The sequence below is a fragment of the Zosterops lateralis genome (assembly GCF_965231275.1).
Source record: "Zosterops lateralis genome assembly, chromosome: 19".
NCBI lineage: Eukaryota > Metazoa > Chordata > Aves > Passeriformes > Zosteropidae > Zosterops > Zosterops lateralis.
The window spans coordinates 2,059,499-2,076,146 of NC_139779.1; the positions used below are offsets into that span (position 1 = coordinate 2,059,499).

The following is a 16,648-nucleotide window of genomic DNA, read 5'->3' on the forward strand; positions in this document are numbered from 1 at the left end:
AGAACATAAAAATCTCAATATTTTATATTATTTCAAAGTGATCATACATTGTGTAACATACATTTTTTTTGTTTAATCTTAGGGGTTACCAACTCTCAAAGCATCCAGAAAACACTCAAAAATTCACATTGAAGACAAGCTTTAAATCTGAGCAAATCAGACCCCTCCTTTTCCACTGCAAATTTTCCTGCTAAGCTTTAAACACCCACATAAAAAACCCAACTGTTTACAGAAGGAAAGTAGTATCATCCTCTTTGCCAACATTTAGGGAAAAAAACAGGGGAGGGAAAAAAAAAAAAAAAGAATGGAGAAAAGATTAAACTGAGGAGAAGGAACCCTGCCAGAGTGTAAAACCTTCAGCAATGCAACACTTCAGCACTCACATTATCTAAATAAAACTGCCAGACTTGCACGTTGCCTCTGAGGTCAACAGCTCTGAGGAGGCCAAAAATAGAGGCTGTGACTAGAAATGACATGGAGCAAGAGATCATTTGAAAGGTCTGCCTAATCTTTGGTCTCTCCACCAATAATATTTTGATTTCTCTCTCTCAAGAAAGGGGTAACTCTGTGAAAGAAAATAACTTTGTAAACACACACGTGTGTAGGGTTGTGTTACTGGTTTTTTTTAGATTTATATGCTTATAAATTTTGATTGTGGTTATTTTTCAGCTCATTTATACTCTTATTATGAACAAATTTATTTTTAAGAGCTTGTAAAGGTCCATCTTTAGAAAAGAAATTAACAGCCAACGGAATCTCAAAGAAACCAACAGCAAGTGCCATCTCTGGAGTAAATAAAATCTGTTATTGTGGTCTTGGAATTTGTAACAATCTTTTAATTGCCCAAATTTGCATCTGGATATTGAGGTTTACTTCAAAGTCATTTAGCAGGTATTAATAGTGTTGGGAGCAGGTCTCAGCCCAGCACATCCCTGACCACCCACAATCCAAGCCTGGAAAAACCATTTTCAGGCAGAGAAAATTGTGCATTGTGATGTTGCATAAAAAGAGAGAAGCAATTCAATAAACTCCATAAACATTTGTGTGTGCACAGCAGCATCCAGCTGCTCATTTATCCACTGCTTTTGGTTCTCCCAGGAAAAACAGCAAATTCACAGCTCACCTCAGCAACTTTGGGAGGGACCCCATCACCCAGAACTTCCCTGATGAAGCACTGCTGGGTCATATAATAGGAGAGGCCACAGGTTCTCTTGAAAGCATCTTTGAGCCTCTTCAGTTCTATGTCTGTAACTGAGAACAGAGGAAAGAAAGAAAGAAAGAAAAAAAAATAAAAATTGGTCAATAAAGATGTTACAGAAAGGTAATATCTTGAGGAATATCAAAATCTTCCTTATGTTTACCTTTACAATAAAAAAGACATGAAGAAATTAAATGCATGATTTCCCCTAAAGAGTGGGGAAATGTGACAGGGGAAAATGAGATCTAATAATCTAATCTTGCTTGAAAAGAGAAAAGGGAAGCAGACCTGTGGTTACCATCAGTGTGAACAACAGCTCAATGCCTAAGTTTTCTGACTACAATAGTGGATTGTAATTTGTTCTAAATTCAGCACCATTCTTGTCACACAAAGGAAAATAAGGCAGCTTTATGATCAATTCTGCATTGCATGTGAGCCAGGGAAATTATCTGCAACCAACAGTAGTGAATATTAGAAAGAGCAGCTCCAACAGCATCTTTCAAGCAGTTTCATCTATTAACCACTCTGCTTTTCTGTATTAAAACAAATACTTTTGAGTTTAGGAGACAGTGCAGTGAGGTGTGATTTAACAGGAATAAAATGCTGGACTACATTTAATTCTTCACCCAAGACTCCCTTTGCACAGCCAAAATCTGTTTGCCAGCTACACCTGCTCAAACTTGTTCCCAGCTGTAAAGGTGGAAAATGTGATGACATCCTGCTCCTCCTGGCCCTGGGAGCTCCCTGGAAAGAGCTGCCTTCAGATTTTACAAGCACAGAGCAACTTTCTAAGAAAGTGTTTGAGAAGGGGAGAAGGATCTCGTGGAATTAAACAAGCCTTGTGTCCAAAGCCAATTTGCAGGGAATGGCACAGGATCCTCTGGAAGTTCCTGAGTGGTGCAGAAAAAGCAATTTACCATGGAGGAGCTCAGGGAGATGATGCTGCTCACGGGAGCTGTGTCACTGTATTTATAGCAAGGCATTTTCCTTACCCTGCTATCACAAGCCAGACAGAGACAACACTGCCATGGCCAAAGGCTTGGCCAGCTTTCTGTCAGCCAAAATAAAACAGAGCATTCGAGGGCTTAATGCAGCACTCGGTAAAACATCTACTTTTTCAGTTCATTCATTCATCAAAAGCAAAAATCAATCCTTAGAAATAAATCACATTAAAATATTAAAACTCCCTAATTTTAATCCGAGTCAAGGCTGAAATAGATGTTAGCTCCACTTAATTGTGTAAAAACAGAAATTGGGTTGTTTCCTCTAAAATTTTATTACAAATTCTGGGTACTTCTGACCATAAAGAAAAAAAAAAAATCAAAGTATTTAAGAGATAAACCTGGAGTGTGACCCACACAGCAGCAGAGCTATCAATTAGCACAGTGGTGATTATCATTAGCACATATCTTGTTTTACTAAAACGAACCTGCTTTAATTACACGGCAGAAGAATGTTGATCTCATACTGTTACCTGCCTTACAAGGTGTTTAAATTCCATTATTTCACATTAACATCCACCCAGAGTCACCGTGTGCCTTTCCAGGTGATGCTTTAATGAACACTCAGAGAGGAGGAAATGAAGAGAGGTGCTTCACCTCCCATCACCTTTAAGCACAACGAATCTTGAGCCAGCAGGGACAACTCCCCACATTTAATGAGTGTTGGGATTGCTCAGGGATCAGGGAAAAGAGAAAACTACTGCCTTTGTAATTTTGGCAAAGCAAAGCAAACAACCTGGATCCCAGACTAAATCCAACAGTAGTTCTGGGATGAAAATATTCTCATTTTTTGCAGTTTTTATATGCCTGCACATACACACATACCTTTAACAAAAAATAAATTCTGTGCTCTGGTTTCTTCTCCCTCTATTAATTTTTTTATCTCCCTAACATTTAATCCAATCTAGTTTGAGGCTTTTGGAAAAAGTTTTTGTACAAACACAGCATTTGCAAAGCTGATGCTCACAGCACCCCTGAGTGCCCTGTGTGCACTCCAGGCAGGGCTCAGGAGCAGGAAAATCCCATATAAAATATCTCCCACAACCCCTGGGAGTGACTGGAGTGCCAGCCAAGGTGAGGGGAAGGTTGGGAACAAGACTTGTCAGGCAATACTCCCAAAGACCTTCAAAAAGAACTGCACTATCAGGGTGTTTAACAGCAGTGATAAGTTGATTCTGCCAATCCATATTACATTTCAAAAGCAGGTTTATTATTGCCAGAGCCCACTCAGTATTATTGTTTGCATGCAGAACCTACAGAAAAGGTCACGGAATAACAGGAAAGGTAATTACTTCCATTCCTTCCCCAGGAGCCATTAAAATGACTGATGCTGCCCATTTAAAATCATCTGCAAAGCTTTGTAAAGATAAGTTCATTATACATTTAGATCCATGCACATGAAAGTACAACTGAAATGAGCAGAGTATAAATCAACGATATTATCAATGTTTACTACGAGGCTGGAAGGCAAAATATTTGAATACAAAATCCCAACACCAAAGCACCGATTATTCAACAGAGATAGAACACGATGGCATGTTGAGAGGAAATAAAACTAAGTCTTCAATTATTAAAGGAACATTTCTAGAAGCAATACATCTATTACTATAATAATATTAGAAATTAGAACACTCTCATCCCCAGAAGCTGCTTTTTTTTTTCCTCTCAATTCCACACAGGAAGCACCAGAGAACACAGAGAGGTTTTTCATCCTGCCTTTAGACACCAGCGTGGTTGACAAACCTGTTTCCTACACTGACTGAAGTTCTTTCATTAGGAATACTCACTTTTTCCAAAGGCACAGATTCCCCAAACACTTCCAGGAAGGAGCCAGTTGTCTACAAACACCTCTGAGAGGAGCATTCACAAGCTTTCACTAGACACAGCACACAGACACCACACTATGGGCTGCACCCTTGTTGTATTCACAGCCTGACAGGGAAAAACAAACCCTGACAATTCCCCAGGATGAGTCTGTGATAGTGAACACAGCAAAATCCATCTTCACATCCCACCTGCCAACAACAGGTGCCACAATCTCAATATTATTGCAGGGAAAGCCACTCAATTGCCAACTCACTTTTAATTCTTTACATCTCCAAACCACACAGGTCACTTTGTGATTGTGAGGCTGATTCAAGGAAACAAAACAGAGTTTCAATAATTAGACATTGTGTGATAATTCTTAAAATAATAATAATAATAAAAATAAATAAATAAAATCTATCTTCCCACTTCCAAAAACCACCAGTGGAAGTCCCAGCACAGATTCCCCAAACACTTCCAGGAGCATTCACAAGCTTTCATTAGACACAGCACACAGACACCACACTATGGGCTGCACCCTTGTTGTATTCACAGCCTGACAGGGAAAAAACAGACCCTGACAATTCCCCAGGATGAGTCTGTGGCAGTGAACACAGCAAAATCCATCTTCACATCCCACCTGCCAACAACAGGTGCCACAACCTCAATATTATTGCAGGGAAAGCCACTCAGATGGCAACTCACTTTAAATTCTTTACATCTCCAAACCACACAGGTCACCTTTTGATTGTGAGGCTGATTCAAGGAAACAAAACAGAGTTTCAATAATTAGACATTGTGTGATAATTCTTAAAATAATAATAATAATAATAAATAAAATAGCGAACACAGCAAAATCCATCTTCACATCCCACCTGCCAACAACAGGTGCCACAACCTCAATATTATTGCAGGGAAAACCACTCAGATGGCAACTCACTTTTAATTCTTTACCCCTCCAGACCACACAGTTCACCTTTTGATTGTGAGGTTGATTCAAGGAAACAAAACAGAGTTTCAATAATTAGACATTGTGTGATAATTCTCCAAAAATCACCAGTGAAAGTCCCAGACTGTCACTGTGTCCATGTCAACTTTGCTAACAAAAAGTTCCTGTGCCACCTCAGCTGGAGGATTTCCAGGAAAGCTGCAGACAGTTGAACAGGAGATTAGTGCTGCATCCAACTCTCCGGGGAATATTCCAGCTCCAGTTTGTTTAATAAAGTTTAAATGAAACCATGCAACCTCAGCTAAAAATGTCACCGGGCTTAAAGTAATTGTAACAAACCTTCAGCTCACCGACTGCCAGAGGTATTTTTAGTTTCTCAGTGTTACTTAAACTTCAGGCTGTTTATATGGATGTACTATTTCACATTTTTTGTTTGAATTCCCATCTATCCAGGTAATGAAATGTGTGGTGCCTTCCAAAGATGGCCCGTGCTGGAAACCACCTCGTCCTGCTCTGCTTTCACATATTTGTCACCAAGTCATTCTGGAGTTTTCCTTTTGGCCCAAAACTGTACCTGAAACTCAGAATTGTTCAAGTCCAGCTCTAGACTTGAACTTTGTTTTGTCACTCCTATAAAACTTCAAACTAAGCTGGAGGAAATCAACCCTCCCAGTGGAGCTTTGCTGCCACATTCTCCATTCATTTCAGAACCTTTATTCACTATTTCTTTTTTTCTTTCCACATCCTGTAGCTCCGTCTGGGAAGGTTCTAAAATACCCTGTGAATAAAGTAGGGTTTGGGGTTTTGTCCCCTCCAAAAATCCCACTGAAAAGGCAATTTTTGACAACAAAAACTGGGCAGAAAACACCTGCCTCAGCAAAAGCTGCTCTGCTGTTACCAGGCTGATAGTGAGAATTATTAAGAGTTCATCATAAAAATATAACTGCATGGCTAAATACAAGTAATATTGATATTTTTGCTTGTTTTGGAAAAAAAGAGAGAGGAGAAAATGGTTACATCAAAGCCAATTCCTCACTTATCAAATTACCTACACTGCATTTTCTGTGATATTTCTTTGGAGGCCTCTGAATCCGTAATTTCTGCAGAAATTACCTCAATAAAGTGTTTTATTCAAATATTGTGAGAAGGAACTTAAAATCTTCCTTAATTATATCTGGTTTTGATGATGTAAGTATTGAACACGAGGAATGTAAGAACTGCCACACACCAATCTCTGCTTAAAGGTTAAAGGGAAGGGTTGGTCAAGAGTGTAATAACTCTAGTGGAGATAAAAATTATTATACACCTCATATGCATCAAGAGCAAACACAATAAATGTATTTAAAATTCCTGCAAAGTCAGGCCAGCCACAAAAACCTCCTTCCCTTATAATTATTTTCCCTCCATCCTTTAAAACTAAAGCACAGTGATGTAAAATGCTGAGAAATAGAGGCTGAGACCCAAAGCAGAGTTTCCCAAAGCAGCCACTTGTCTGAGGGAGCAAAGGTGACAAAGAAAAGCATTTGAACTCTTAATTCTGCCTGAGACATCCAGGCAAGAGACACTTAACCTCTCCCTGCCTCGTCTCAGCACTGAAATGGATATAAATTCCAGAGAAATGTGATAAATCAGCTAAGATATTGTGTAAAAGCTATTGCTAAAAAGCTGATTTAATCAGTGAAAAGGGCAGGAGTCCAAGTGTTTAACTGAGGGGAAGGTGGAATTAATCTGTCCTGGCTACTATAAACTGACCAATTAACAGCAGGTAGAACTAATTGGACACAGAAACACTTCCAGAATCACAAAAACTCTGCCATTAGGAGGAGCAATAACAACCACACCAAAAAAAGCTGATTTTTGTCCCAAAAAGGCTGAAATACTTCATTTGACTACATGAAAATAAAAGATTTATTCTGGTTCACAGGTTCCCCAAAGCAGCCCAATCAAAGGAGAAAACCACAATGTATTGGTGATGCTGAAAGTCAAAACAGGAAACAAAATATTGCATAAGCAGGAAGAGAAAACACAGGAGAAAAAGGTCAGTCAAGGTGAAGGGTCAAGAATCTTTCCAGCCCATCTGAGTCAAGTATTGGTAATTTTATACAGAAATTGAAGCATCAAAATGCTCCCAATGCTCTCAAAACACACCCCAAAATCTGAATTTCCAATGTCACTACGGAGTGAAAAGCAGCTTGCTAAGTCAGCACCTTAAAAAAAAAAAACAAAATCCCACCAGCCCTGCACATCACAAGTACACAAAGCAAGAAATAATTTGCAACCATCAGCATAACATCCCATTTATTCTTGACTAAAAATAACCAAACCTGAATTCTAATAAAACTGACAACTTGCTCATCCTTCAGAAAGCAAGAAAAAATCACCTGTCTCAAGTTCTTCCTCATTTCCAGCTCAGTTTTTTTTTTTTTTTGTAATTCTAATATTTTGATTTTTAAGTGACAATTTTAGAGGTTCAATATCAAACTCACAGGGCATACAATTCTCTAACCAGACAATTATCTTCCCTGTAATCACTCGCTCAATATTTCCCTTAGGAATCTTCATCCTAGTTATACATGGAAATTTTATTACTTTTTTCATTAGTCTTTATTGTGACTTAATGGCTGTGGTTATGAAGTTGTCAAGAACCAAAGCAATTACTAAAAAGCTTCAAAGAGGTAAAATGTGCAAGTGAAAGTTAAAGTGTGTTTGGGAACAACCCCAAATTGGAGGAACCGACTCCAAAACACAATTGAGATAAATGAACCAGCTCTGACTAAAAAGTCAACCTCCACACCCACACACCCTCAGCTAAAAAGGAATCCATTTGGGAGTATTTTGGGAGAAAACACAGACTAAAAAATTCCTGCCTTCCCTAATGGAGAAATGAATCCACTCCTGAGGAATCTTTCAGAAGTGGAATATCAGAAATGGCACCGCTCGATTTACACAGGGCACCTCCATAAAGGCTTCACACAGAACAAGAATTTAAAAATAACAACACAACAATTTGGGTATTAAAAAAAAAAAAAAAATTATTTAATCCAGTTGTATTTTTTTTCCTCTCACCTATTCTTTGTTTTTGGTAGCTCCTTTTGTGGATAAAGCTTTCCCTGGTTCTATCAGCCCTTCCCCTAATGCATATCAAAGGTTTAACATCTCCTGTGCAGGGAGTGCAAGGAGATTTAGTCATTACAATGGGATTTGCCAATTTTCCCTAACACGAATACTTAGCATTTATGTGATGCTTTTAATCTTCAAAGAGCTTATTCCTCACAGTCCCCATCCCCAAAAAGAATGGCAGCATTCCCAGCCTGGTTTATCCCTCTCCATCAGTTCTCCCAGTAAAGCCAGTGTGGAGAGGAGCTGGTACATAACAGCCAGGGAAATAATAGTAATAATAATAATATTACTAATAATAGTAACAACAACAACAGTGAAATAATCCTCCCACTATCTGAGCATGGAAATCTTATTGGCTGTATTGTAGATCCTCAGGAATTAAAAAGGAGCTCCCTGGTCTGACCATATGAGCCATGGGATAAATCTGAAAGAACCTGAAAATTCAAACTTTGCAGATCTCCAAAACCTACTTTACCATTTTTACAGCTGCGAATTTAAGCACAATAAACTGCAATATTATATATTAGGGACAGAAAGTGATTTATGTTATTAAATAATTGGTAAACTCATTCTCCAAGGGCAATTCCATCATCCCAGGATGTCACCTTTACCATCCATGTCCTCTGCTGGCTGGGAAAAGAGGGACGAGTTTTAAAAGGTGTAAAAATAGATTTTAAACTGTTTTAAACAGAGCAGGCATCATTTTGAGCAGCAGCACTGAGAACCCTGCACTACCTTCCAAAAGATAACATGGACTGAAAAACAACCTGGAGTTTGGGATGCCCATTTTCACCTGAGTTCCCCATATTTGCCTTCCCTTTCCACAATTTTCCTCTGATGCACCTTCACAGTTGTGATTTGTCCATGATTTCCCAGGTGAATGGTTCAGCTCTCAATCTTTCCAGCTTTTAGAATGAATGTTTAGCCCTGTTTAGATTAGAAACCAAACTCTGCTTTTCTGAGCTGTCCCTTCATCAGTTTTCCTGGCAAACACACTGAGAGTTTGTGCTGTTATAGGTGAGCAGAGCAGCTTCTGTCACAACTCAAAAAAAAAAAAAAAAAAAAAGCTGCTTCTGCTTTATTACCACCATGAAAAATCATCCAGACATTTATGCTTGTTAAGATTCACAAAATTACAATATAGAACTCGTTTCCAAGAAATAAACACCCTGTTAAAATGAAAGGCAAGTGCCAACTCTGTAAATGCAAACACCACATAAGGACCGTGCTACAAAATAAATTGTAATATAACAAATATTTCATATCCTGTCTGCCAACAGTGCCAAAAATACTAAATGCAGCTGTAATATGAATTGTTCTTTAAATGAAAAATTACAGTCTAAGCCTGAAAGTTAAACAGAAGCTACAACTTCTACATAGGAAGGCAAAGTTTCTCATCACCTTCAGTGAGGATGAGAGGCAAGGAAGGAGTTCTAATTTGGGATTGCTGGCATAGTTTTGATCAAATATTCACTCCAGTGTTGGCCTCTGGCAGCTAAAAGAGCCAACTCTTGTAAAGCACAGTACTTACAGACTATGACACCCATAATAAAAGATTCAGATAATATTTATACATCGCTACACCTTCATTTCCAAAGTCAGAGGAAAAATCTGACTCACTTGCAAGTCAAGTGTTCTGGCACAAACTCTCCACATGTGTGTGTATTCACATGGCCAAGAAAAGGCTCTCTGCTCCAGCCTTCCCATTCCCAATTCTTGGGGACACATCTGTCTAAAATATCATCTCAAATTCAGATGGAAAGGGAATATTTTAGCGTCAGGTCCCAAATTTCTGTCTCCTGTCGCGCTGTTACAAACACACAGTGACAAGCTTGACACACAACCTGTGAAAGGCTGAAAAACACCATCACAATCACAAATACAGACACTGGGCTGGGGAGTGAAGGAATAAAATAAAATAAAATAAAATAAAATAAAATAAAATAAAATAAAATAAAATAAAATAAAATAAAATAAAATAAAATAAAATAAAATAAAATAAAATAAAATAAAATAAAAACCACCACGTGCTTAGTTCTGGAACCCCATTACACGTTTGGTAGAACACCAAGAACTGAATCAGAGCTTTATTTTTTACCAGACAATAGCAAACAATTAGCATTACTATTTCCAAACTCCACTGCTGCATCTCCTGATTAGAGAATCCTCAATTAACACCCCAGGAATCACAGTTAGGACTCTCCTGAAAGAAGCCACACTAGTTTTACACATTACAGGATTTCTGACTGAAGATATGACATTATTCCTAAGGCCCTCCATAGGGAAGGATGAAACAGCATATTCAGATCCACCCTGGAACAGCTGCATGGAAAAGCAGCTCGGATGGATGGGATGACTCCAATTCCAGAGATTCATGTGAACACACTGCCCATTGTTCCACAGAAACAGAAAAGGTGTCACAATGACTCCACACCAAAGAACCCCAGTGCCCTGAAAGGAGGCAGCAGCTGGAATCTCTCCCTGAATCCCTGGAGAGACTCACAAGATATCCTCAAGGACATTACAGTCTCTATTAGCAGCAGTACATTTACATAATAAATTATGAACATTTTATGATTCTATATTTATCAAATATCTTCTGTTCTGCTTCGTAACCTCTATCCCTGTAACGCTGTGGCCTCTGCAGATATTTATCCTGTGTTCTGCACTGGAACTGGTGCATGGTGTGGTTTCTTCCTGCTCTATCAACATTGCAACCCATTCATTATTTAAAAAATAACATTACTTCTCACAACACATTTACACCACAATTCTTTAACCAATTTCTTCAACACAATTCTTTTTAAGGTGATCAGAAGACAAACCACTGAATTGCAGGCAACAAAAGAAGTGGGGGATTGGTTAATGGCAAAAAGATCAATTAGAATTCTTCAGGCAAAGACAAATCATGTTGTTAGCTGCAGGATTGGAAAAAACAGGGACCAAGAAGTGCTCACATTACTCTTCCACTGATAATAACAATCCTCCCTGAGATCCTGGCACAACCCAGGCTGCCCTGACTGCACCAACTGCTGCTCATTTGTCCTAAAGCACTCCTGGTTTCAGCTGCACAAAGTGCAAATCCACTTTTTCAATTTTTAAACTGAAATCCAGGCTTTAACTGTATCACATCACGAGGGAAAACGTGCTAGAAATCTTGACAAGACTAGGAAATTTCCAGAGTAAGATTTTGCTTCTGGATAATACCTAACAGCTACAAACGGGGATTGAAAAGAAGTGCTTCTTCAGCCCAAAATACATTCATGATGCCACATTCAAGTTCATTTTTAGAACAAATTCAATCTGCAAAACTCAAGTTCTCATAATTACTATCCCAATACTTTCAGTTCTTTTTCCCCCACATCCACAGACTTATTCAATCTGGTACTTCCTGTTCTGTTTAGGGCTCTGCCTTTCTTCCACTTCTTTTTTTTTTTTTTTTTAATTTCATTCAAGGTCTCAGAATTTTAAAAAAGCAAATTTTGCAAACTAATGGAGTAAAATTAATCGCTTGGAACAATTCCAGCATGTGAAGGGAGCTTACAAGAGAAGCTGGAGAAGGACTTTCCATCAGGAACTGTAGTGGTAGCAAAGAGGACAAGCTCAGATCAGACAGAAATTCCTGTTCAAATATTCCAGCTCAGGAATCTGTCACAAACCCCGAGCGCTGCCATTGTCACCAGATTTGAGATAAGGAACATCCATTCAAAAACCACAAAAGAAACATAAGCATCCATTCTATCTTAAATACTTAACATGAAATTAAACCCTGAGTGGATGACAACTGAAAAGACCAGCTAACAAAAAAGACAAGATACAATGTGAATAAAATCGCTGGGGTTTTTTTTGAGGAAGAATTCCAACGGGCTTGTAGTAGGTTTTATTTTGAAAGGATGAAGCCTACATTTTTTTATACAGAATGCAATTCTCTCTTATTTTGGCCTGGTGACATTGCCTCTCATAACTCGTGGGCCCAATTCAGACTCTTAAGTGAAACAACTTCAAAGGATTTGGACATTAAAAAAAAAAATAAAATAAAAAATCATCAAAATAAATGTTAAAGAGATTCCTTTTGCCTTTGTAGCTGCTGGCTGGAAGCGGTGCCTGGCCTGTGGCTGACCAGGAGGAAGTCACATCTCTCTTGAAGGTACAGACTGTCTCAGTGACTATTTAAAACCACTCCGAAAAGTCAGAAGTGCAGTGTCTAACAAAGCCAGACAAAGTCCTTTCTGCCCATCTCAGCCTGTCCAGAGTTTCCCACCACGAGGGAAGGGTGGCCCTGCTGGGTTTTTCAAGAGCATCCTTGTCCTAGGAACTGTTGGTTTGCAGAGAATTCCTGCTTGGTGGGCAAATGAACCTGTGCAGTTCATTAACACAAATTAATACTTTGTTCTGCCCCAAACAGAGGAAAGCACAGGTGGCCTCAAAAGCAAATTTCCATGGGATGGGAGAGGTTTATCCTGGTTAAAAGGAGGATTTACACACCCTGGAGATGAGGACATGTACCTGTGACAGCTGAGCACTCCAAGGGAGGGCAATGATTCAGCCAGGAACTATTTCAGTCCCACATTAAATAACATTTACACACTGGGAAATAAACCCTGGTCACTATCAACTGCCTGATTAGCCCTTGTCCAAACCTTCCTCAGCCATCTCCTTTTAGTCAGCACCAAATAAAGGCCCTGTTGTAACTGTTACCATATTTTTATAAGAAAAATGGTTTTGTTTAATTTTTAGATTATTAAATCAAGAGTCTCACATCTCTAGGACTTAGGCACATGCCAGTAATACAGTAAAATAATTAAGGAATTTCCTTTAATTGCCATTCTAATGAATTAATTCTGATTGATTATAACTCACATCATTTTTTAAGCAGATTTGGTGAACTACTACCAAACCCATCTGCAGACAGATTTAGTGTCAAATCATGATCTGAACTCAGTTTACAGCCATTAAAAATCAGAAATGCAGGAGAGATTTGACATCAGTTTAATAAAGCAGCATTTTAAAGTGATGCACTTCCCAAATAAGCCCCACCTGTAGGGACCATGTCAGCCCTGCTCAGCTGTAAATACAACCCCATAAAAAAAAAATCCCATTTCTCAGAGGCTTTAAAATTCATTATGCAAAAAAAAAAAGAAATGAAAACTACTATCACACGGCTCAGCTGCAAACATTAAAGCTACACAACCTGTGAGATATGGAGTCATCACTAACAAAGGTAAGGTGTCCCTGAAGAAATCACAAAAGAAAATATGCATTAGGATTTTGTTACTCTTTTTTTTAGGCGAGCAGGGAGTTTTATGCCAGTAAATGGTAGCAATAATCCAGCATTCAAAGTTTGGTGAATTAGCCCCTTTCAAACTCTTTAGGCAGAATCTACCTTAATGGATTTTTTCTTCTACATTCATCTTTGCCCAAAAGGCTTCATTGTCTCATTATGTAAATGACCTTTTCATATGAAAATTAAATGTTAAAGATGCTTTTTGTAGTTCTTCAATACTGCAAATATCACACGGACATTCACAATAATTCAGACTAAGTACAACTTATAGAAAAAGCACCTGCTTCAAGGAATGGAACAAATTAAGAAATAACTTGTTTTTAAATGACTAAAAATTGAAAGTCTTAATTAGAATTAACCCCCAGAACTTTCTTTTCTATACAGAAACTCAAAGTAGGAAACTATCAGGCAAAGAAGAGCTCTACAGGAGACCCTAAAAACCCCAAGTGGGGAGTTCTGGTTTACATCAGGCTTGGAAATAACCAAAGAGAGGGGACAGAAACAACATTATTTGAAAATGCAGCACTTGTCCTACCCTTCTTCCATCAGCTTTCTGTATGCTCACAGAACTTCTTCTTGGAGCAGAACAGAGCAGGATTATTTTAATAATAATTAATAACTAAGTCATACAGGTGTCATAAGAGCTCAAGGCTGACTAAACCTCCCACATACCAAATGATTTATAGCAATGTATGATTTCACAACCTGACCAAAGGTACACTCAATTTTCAGAAGATAGTGACACTTTTTGACTGACAGATATTAGTGACATCTGGGTTTTTAAATAGAGAAAAACCCTAACTAGTCCTACCTCAGAGCAGGAGTCCTACAATAAACCTAATTTACAGAATTCAATGGACACTTCATGCCTCACCTCATCACATTATTTGTTAATGCTGTGTTCTTTTTCATTCCCATAGGCCTGTCACCCCATTTTGTGAATCTGATTTCATTTTTTTTTGAGTACCAAAGAACTGAATGCTTTACTTATTTTATGAAAGGAGACAGTGGGCCGAGTTCCCTTGAGCAGAGCAGAGGGGTGAGGGTTGTTTTACTCATTCCTGCTGCAGTGCCAGCAGCCAGAAAGCCTGAAACTGTTACAAGTCAAGTAAACAGGATTCAAAGTAGTCCCCTCTTCTTTTTTTTTTTTTTTTTTTTACTTTCACATTTCATTAGAGATGCTTCATCTCACGCTGAACAACTTCCTAGTTTCTATTTTTGTCCTTTTTTATTTTTTTTTTTTTTCTTCTGTAAGACGCTGTCAGGTAAATTTAGGACTTCATCAAAACAAAATTGAAGCTGAACAGAAATATTTTACAGAATCTATCAGGTTGGAAAGTATCTCAGGAGGTCACTTGATTCACCCTTGTGAGTGAAAGTGGGTCAAGGCTGAATTCAAACCAGTTTCTGCAGGGTTTTGTCCAGACAGAGCTTGGAAATCTCCAAGGATGAAAGTTCAACAACTTTCTCTGGGCATGTATATTTAAAAAAAAAAATCCTGGTGTTACAGGAAGAAAAACTAGAAACTGATTAGAAACCATAAAATAACTGATGTAATTGATTAAAATATAAGAAATAAAGCTCAGGTTTGTGATCTGTGAGATATACAGGCATATAATCCATAATCCAAATAAATGTTTGGAGGACTCAGTTTCAGTCTGCACCAAGAAAAGAAAATGAATTACATACAGAATAGCCTGATAAGTGGTCCTTTCACTTATATCAAGATATTTAACACTCAAAATGAGGATTTGTTCAGCTTATCCTGTGACCTGCAGCCCCATGGCTGGAATGATATCTATTTAAACTCCCCTGGCAGCTTTCCTGCCCTGCTTTGATTGGAATCTCCAGTAACACGCTGACGGGACAAAACTGCAGCTAATATTGTCAGCCTGCTCCTATTTACAGACATGATTCACCTGAGAAGTAAGAAACCAGAGGATTCCCAACCTTTACTGAATCATAATTCAACTTTTTGAGTTTTTTTTTTTTGCTTTAAGATGATCAACTTTTTCTTATTTATGAAACATCTATGTTCTTAAATCCTCTTTCCTCACACTTGCATCACTCTCTGCACATTCAACACTTGAGCAATCACCAAATTTCTGCCATGCTTGGGAACCATCTAAGAATTACTAAAAAAACCTGCTCAAAGGATGCAATCAGCTCCCACAGAACCACAGCACTTGCAGCAGCCTAAGCAGGAGGCAATATTTACCCCCCAAATTTGTAAGTTTTTAACTGGTATTTCGTAAAGAACCTCTAAAGACCACAAAAGGTAACTCAGGGAAGGAAATTTACGGTTAGCTGGGTGAAGCTCACTCCACCAATGTTCCTCATTTCCAATAGGAAATAACTTGGGTAGTTCTAAGCAAGAGTTTGAAACCCCCTTGAGTTCACTTCTCTAAACTTGGAAACTGAGGGAGAGGAGAAAGTTGCAATTTAGCAGCTGAAGAATTAAGAGATTAAAAAAACATCTATTTTCCAATAAATCAAGCGCAGCTGTAGGGAGAAGGATTTGGGATGCTGGTGGGTGAGAGGCTGGACATGCCCTGTGTCCTGGGCTGACCCCACAGTGGGAAATGGGGGATCCTGTCCCTCTCAGGTGAGATCCCACCTGCAGAGGTGTAACTCCAGAAGGAGCTGGAGCTGCTGGAGAAAGTCCAGAGGAGGCACCAGAGGATCAGAGGGATGGGGCAGCTCTGCTGGAGGAAAGGGAGAGGGAATTGGGATTGTTCAGCCTGGGCAAGAGAAGCTTTGGGGTGTCCTCATTGCAGCCCTCCAGCACCTGAAGGAGCTGACAGGAAACACAGAGAGAGACTTTTCACAAGGGCCTGGAGTGCCAGGACAAGGGAGAGTGGCTTCACACTCACACAGAGTGGATTATACGGGATATTAGAGAGAAATTCCTCCCTGTGAGGGGGTGGTGAGGCCAAGCACAGGTTGCCCAGAGAAGCTGCCCCATCCCTGGAAGTGTCCAAGGCCAGGATGGAACAACCAGGTCTCATGGAAGGTGTCCACATCAGGGGGGTGGAACAAGATGATTTTTGAGGTCCCTTCCCACCCAAACCAGCCCATGATTTTAAGAAGCATCTTCTCACCACTTTATGGAAGTTTCAGCAGAATTCCCCAAGTCGCTCCTGCCTTTGAAATCCACATTCAGCAGAGCTGACTGAGGTGCCCTCCCAAAACAAGCACCACCAGTGAATGCCAGAGTTGTGAAATAATTACTGCTCTGTGAATTTGAGCGGCCACTCGCAGCTCTGCAGTTTTATAAACAGGAAGTGTGA

At 39.1% G+C, this 16,648-nt stretch overlaps 1 protein-coding gene across 4 annotated transcripts in view; it reads right to left on the reverse strand.

Moving 5' to 3' along the window:
- Positions 1 to 16,648, reverse strand: part of USP32 (ubiquitin specific peptidase 32) — a 64,957-nt gene that overhangs the window by 43,516 nt on the left and 4,793 nt on the right. For all 4 annotated transcript variants that reach the window (XM_083875098.1, XM_083875097.1, XM_083875096.1 and 1 more), the window contains exon 2: positions 1,124 to 1,251. In XM_083875098.1, coding sequence (XP_083731224.1) covers positions 1,124 to 1,251 — 128 coding nt within the window. The remainder of the gene's footprint in view (positions 1 to 1,123; positions 1,252 to 16,648) is intronic.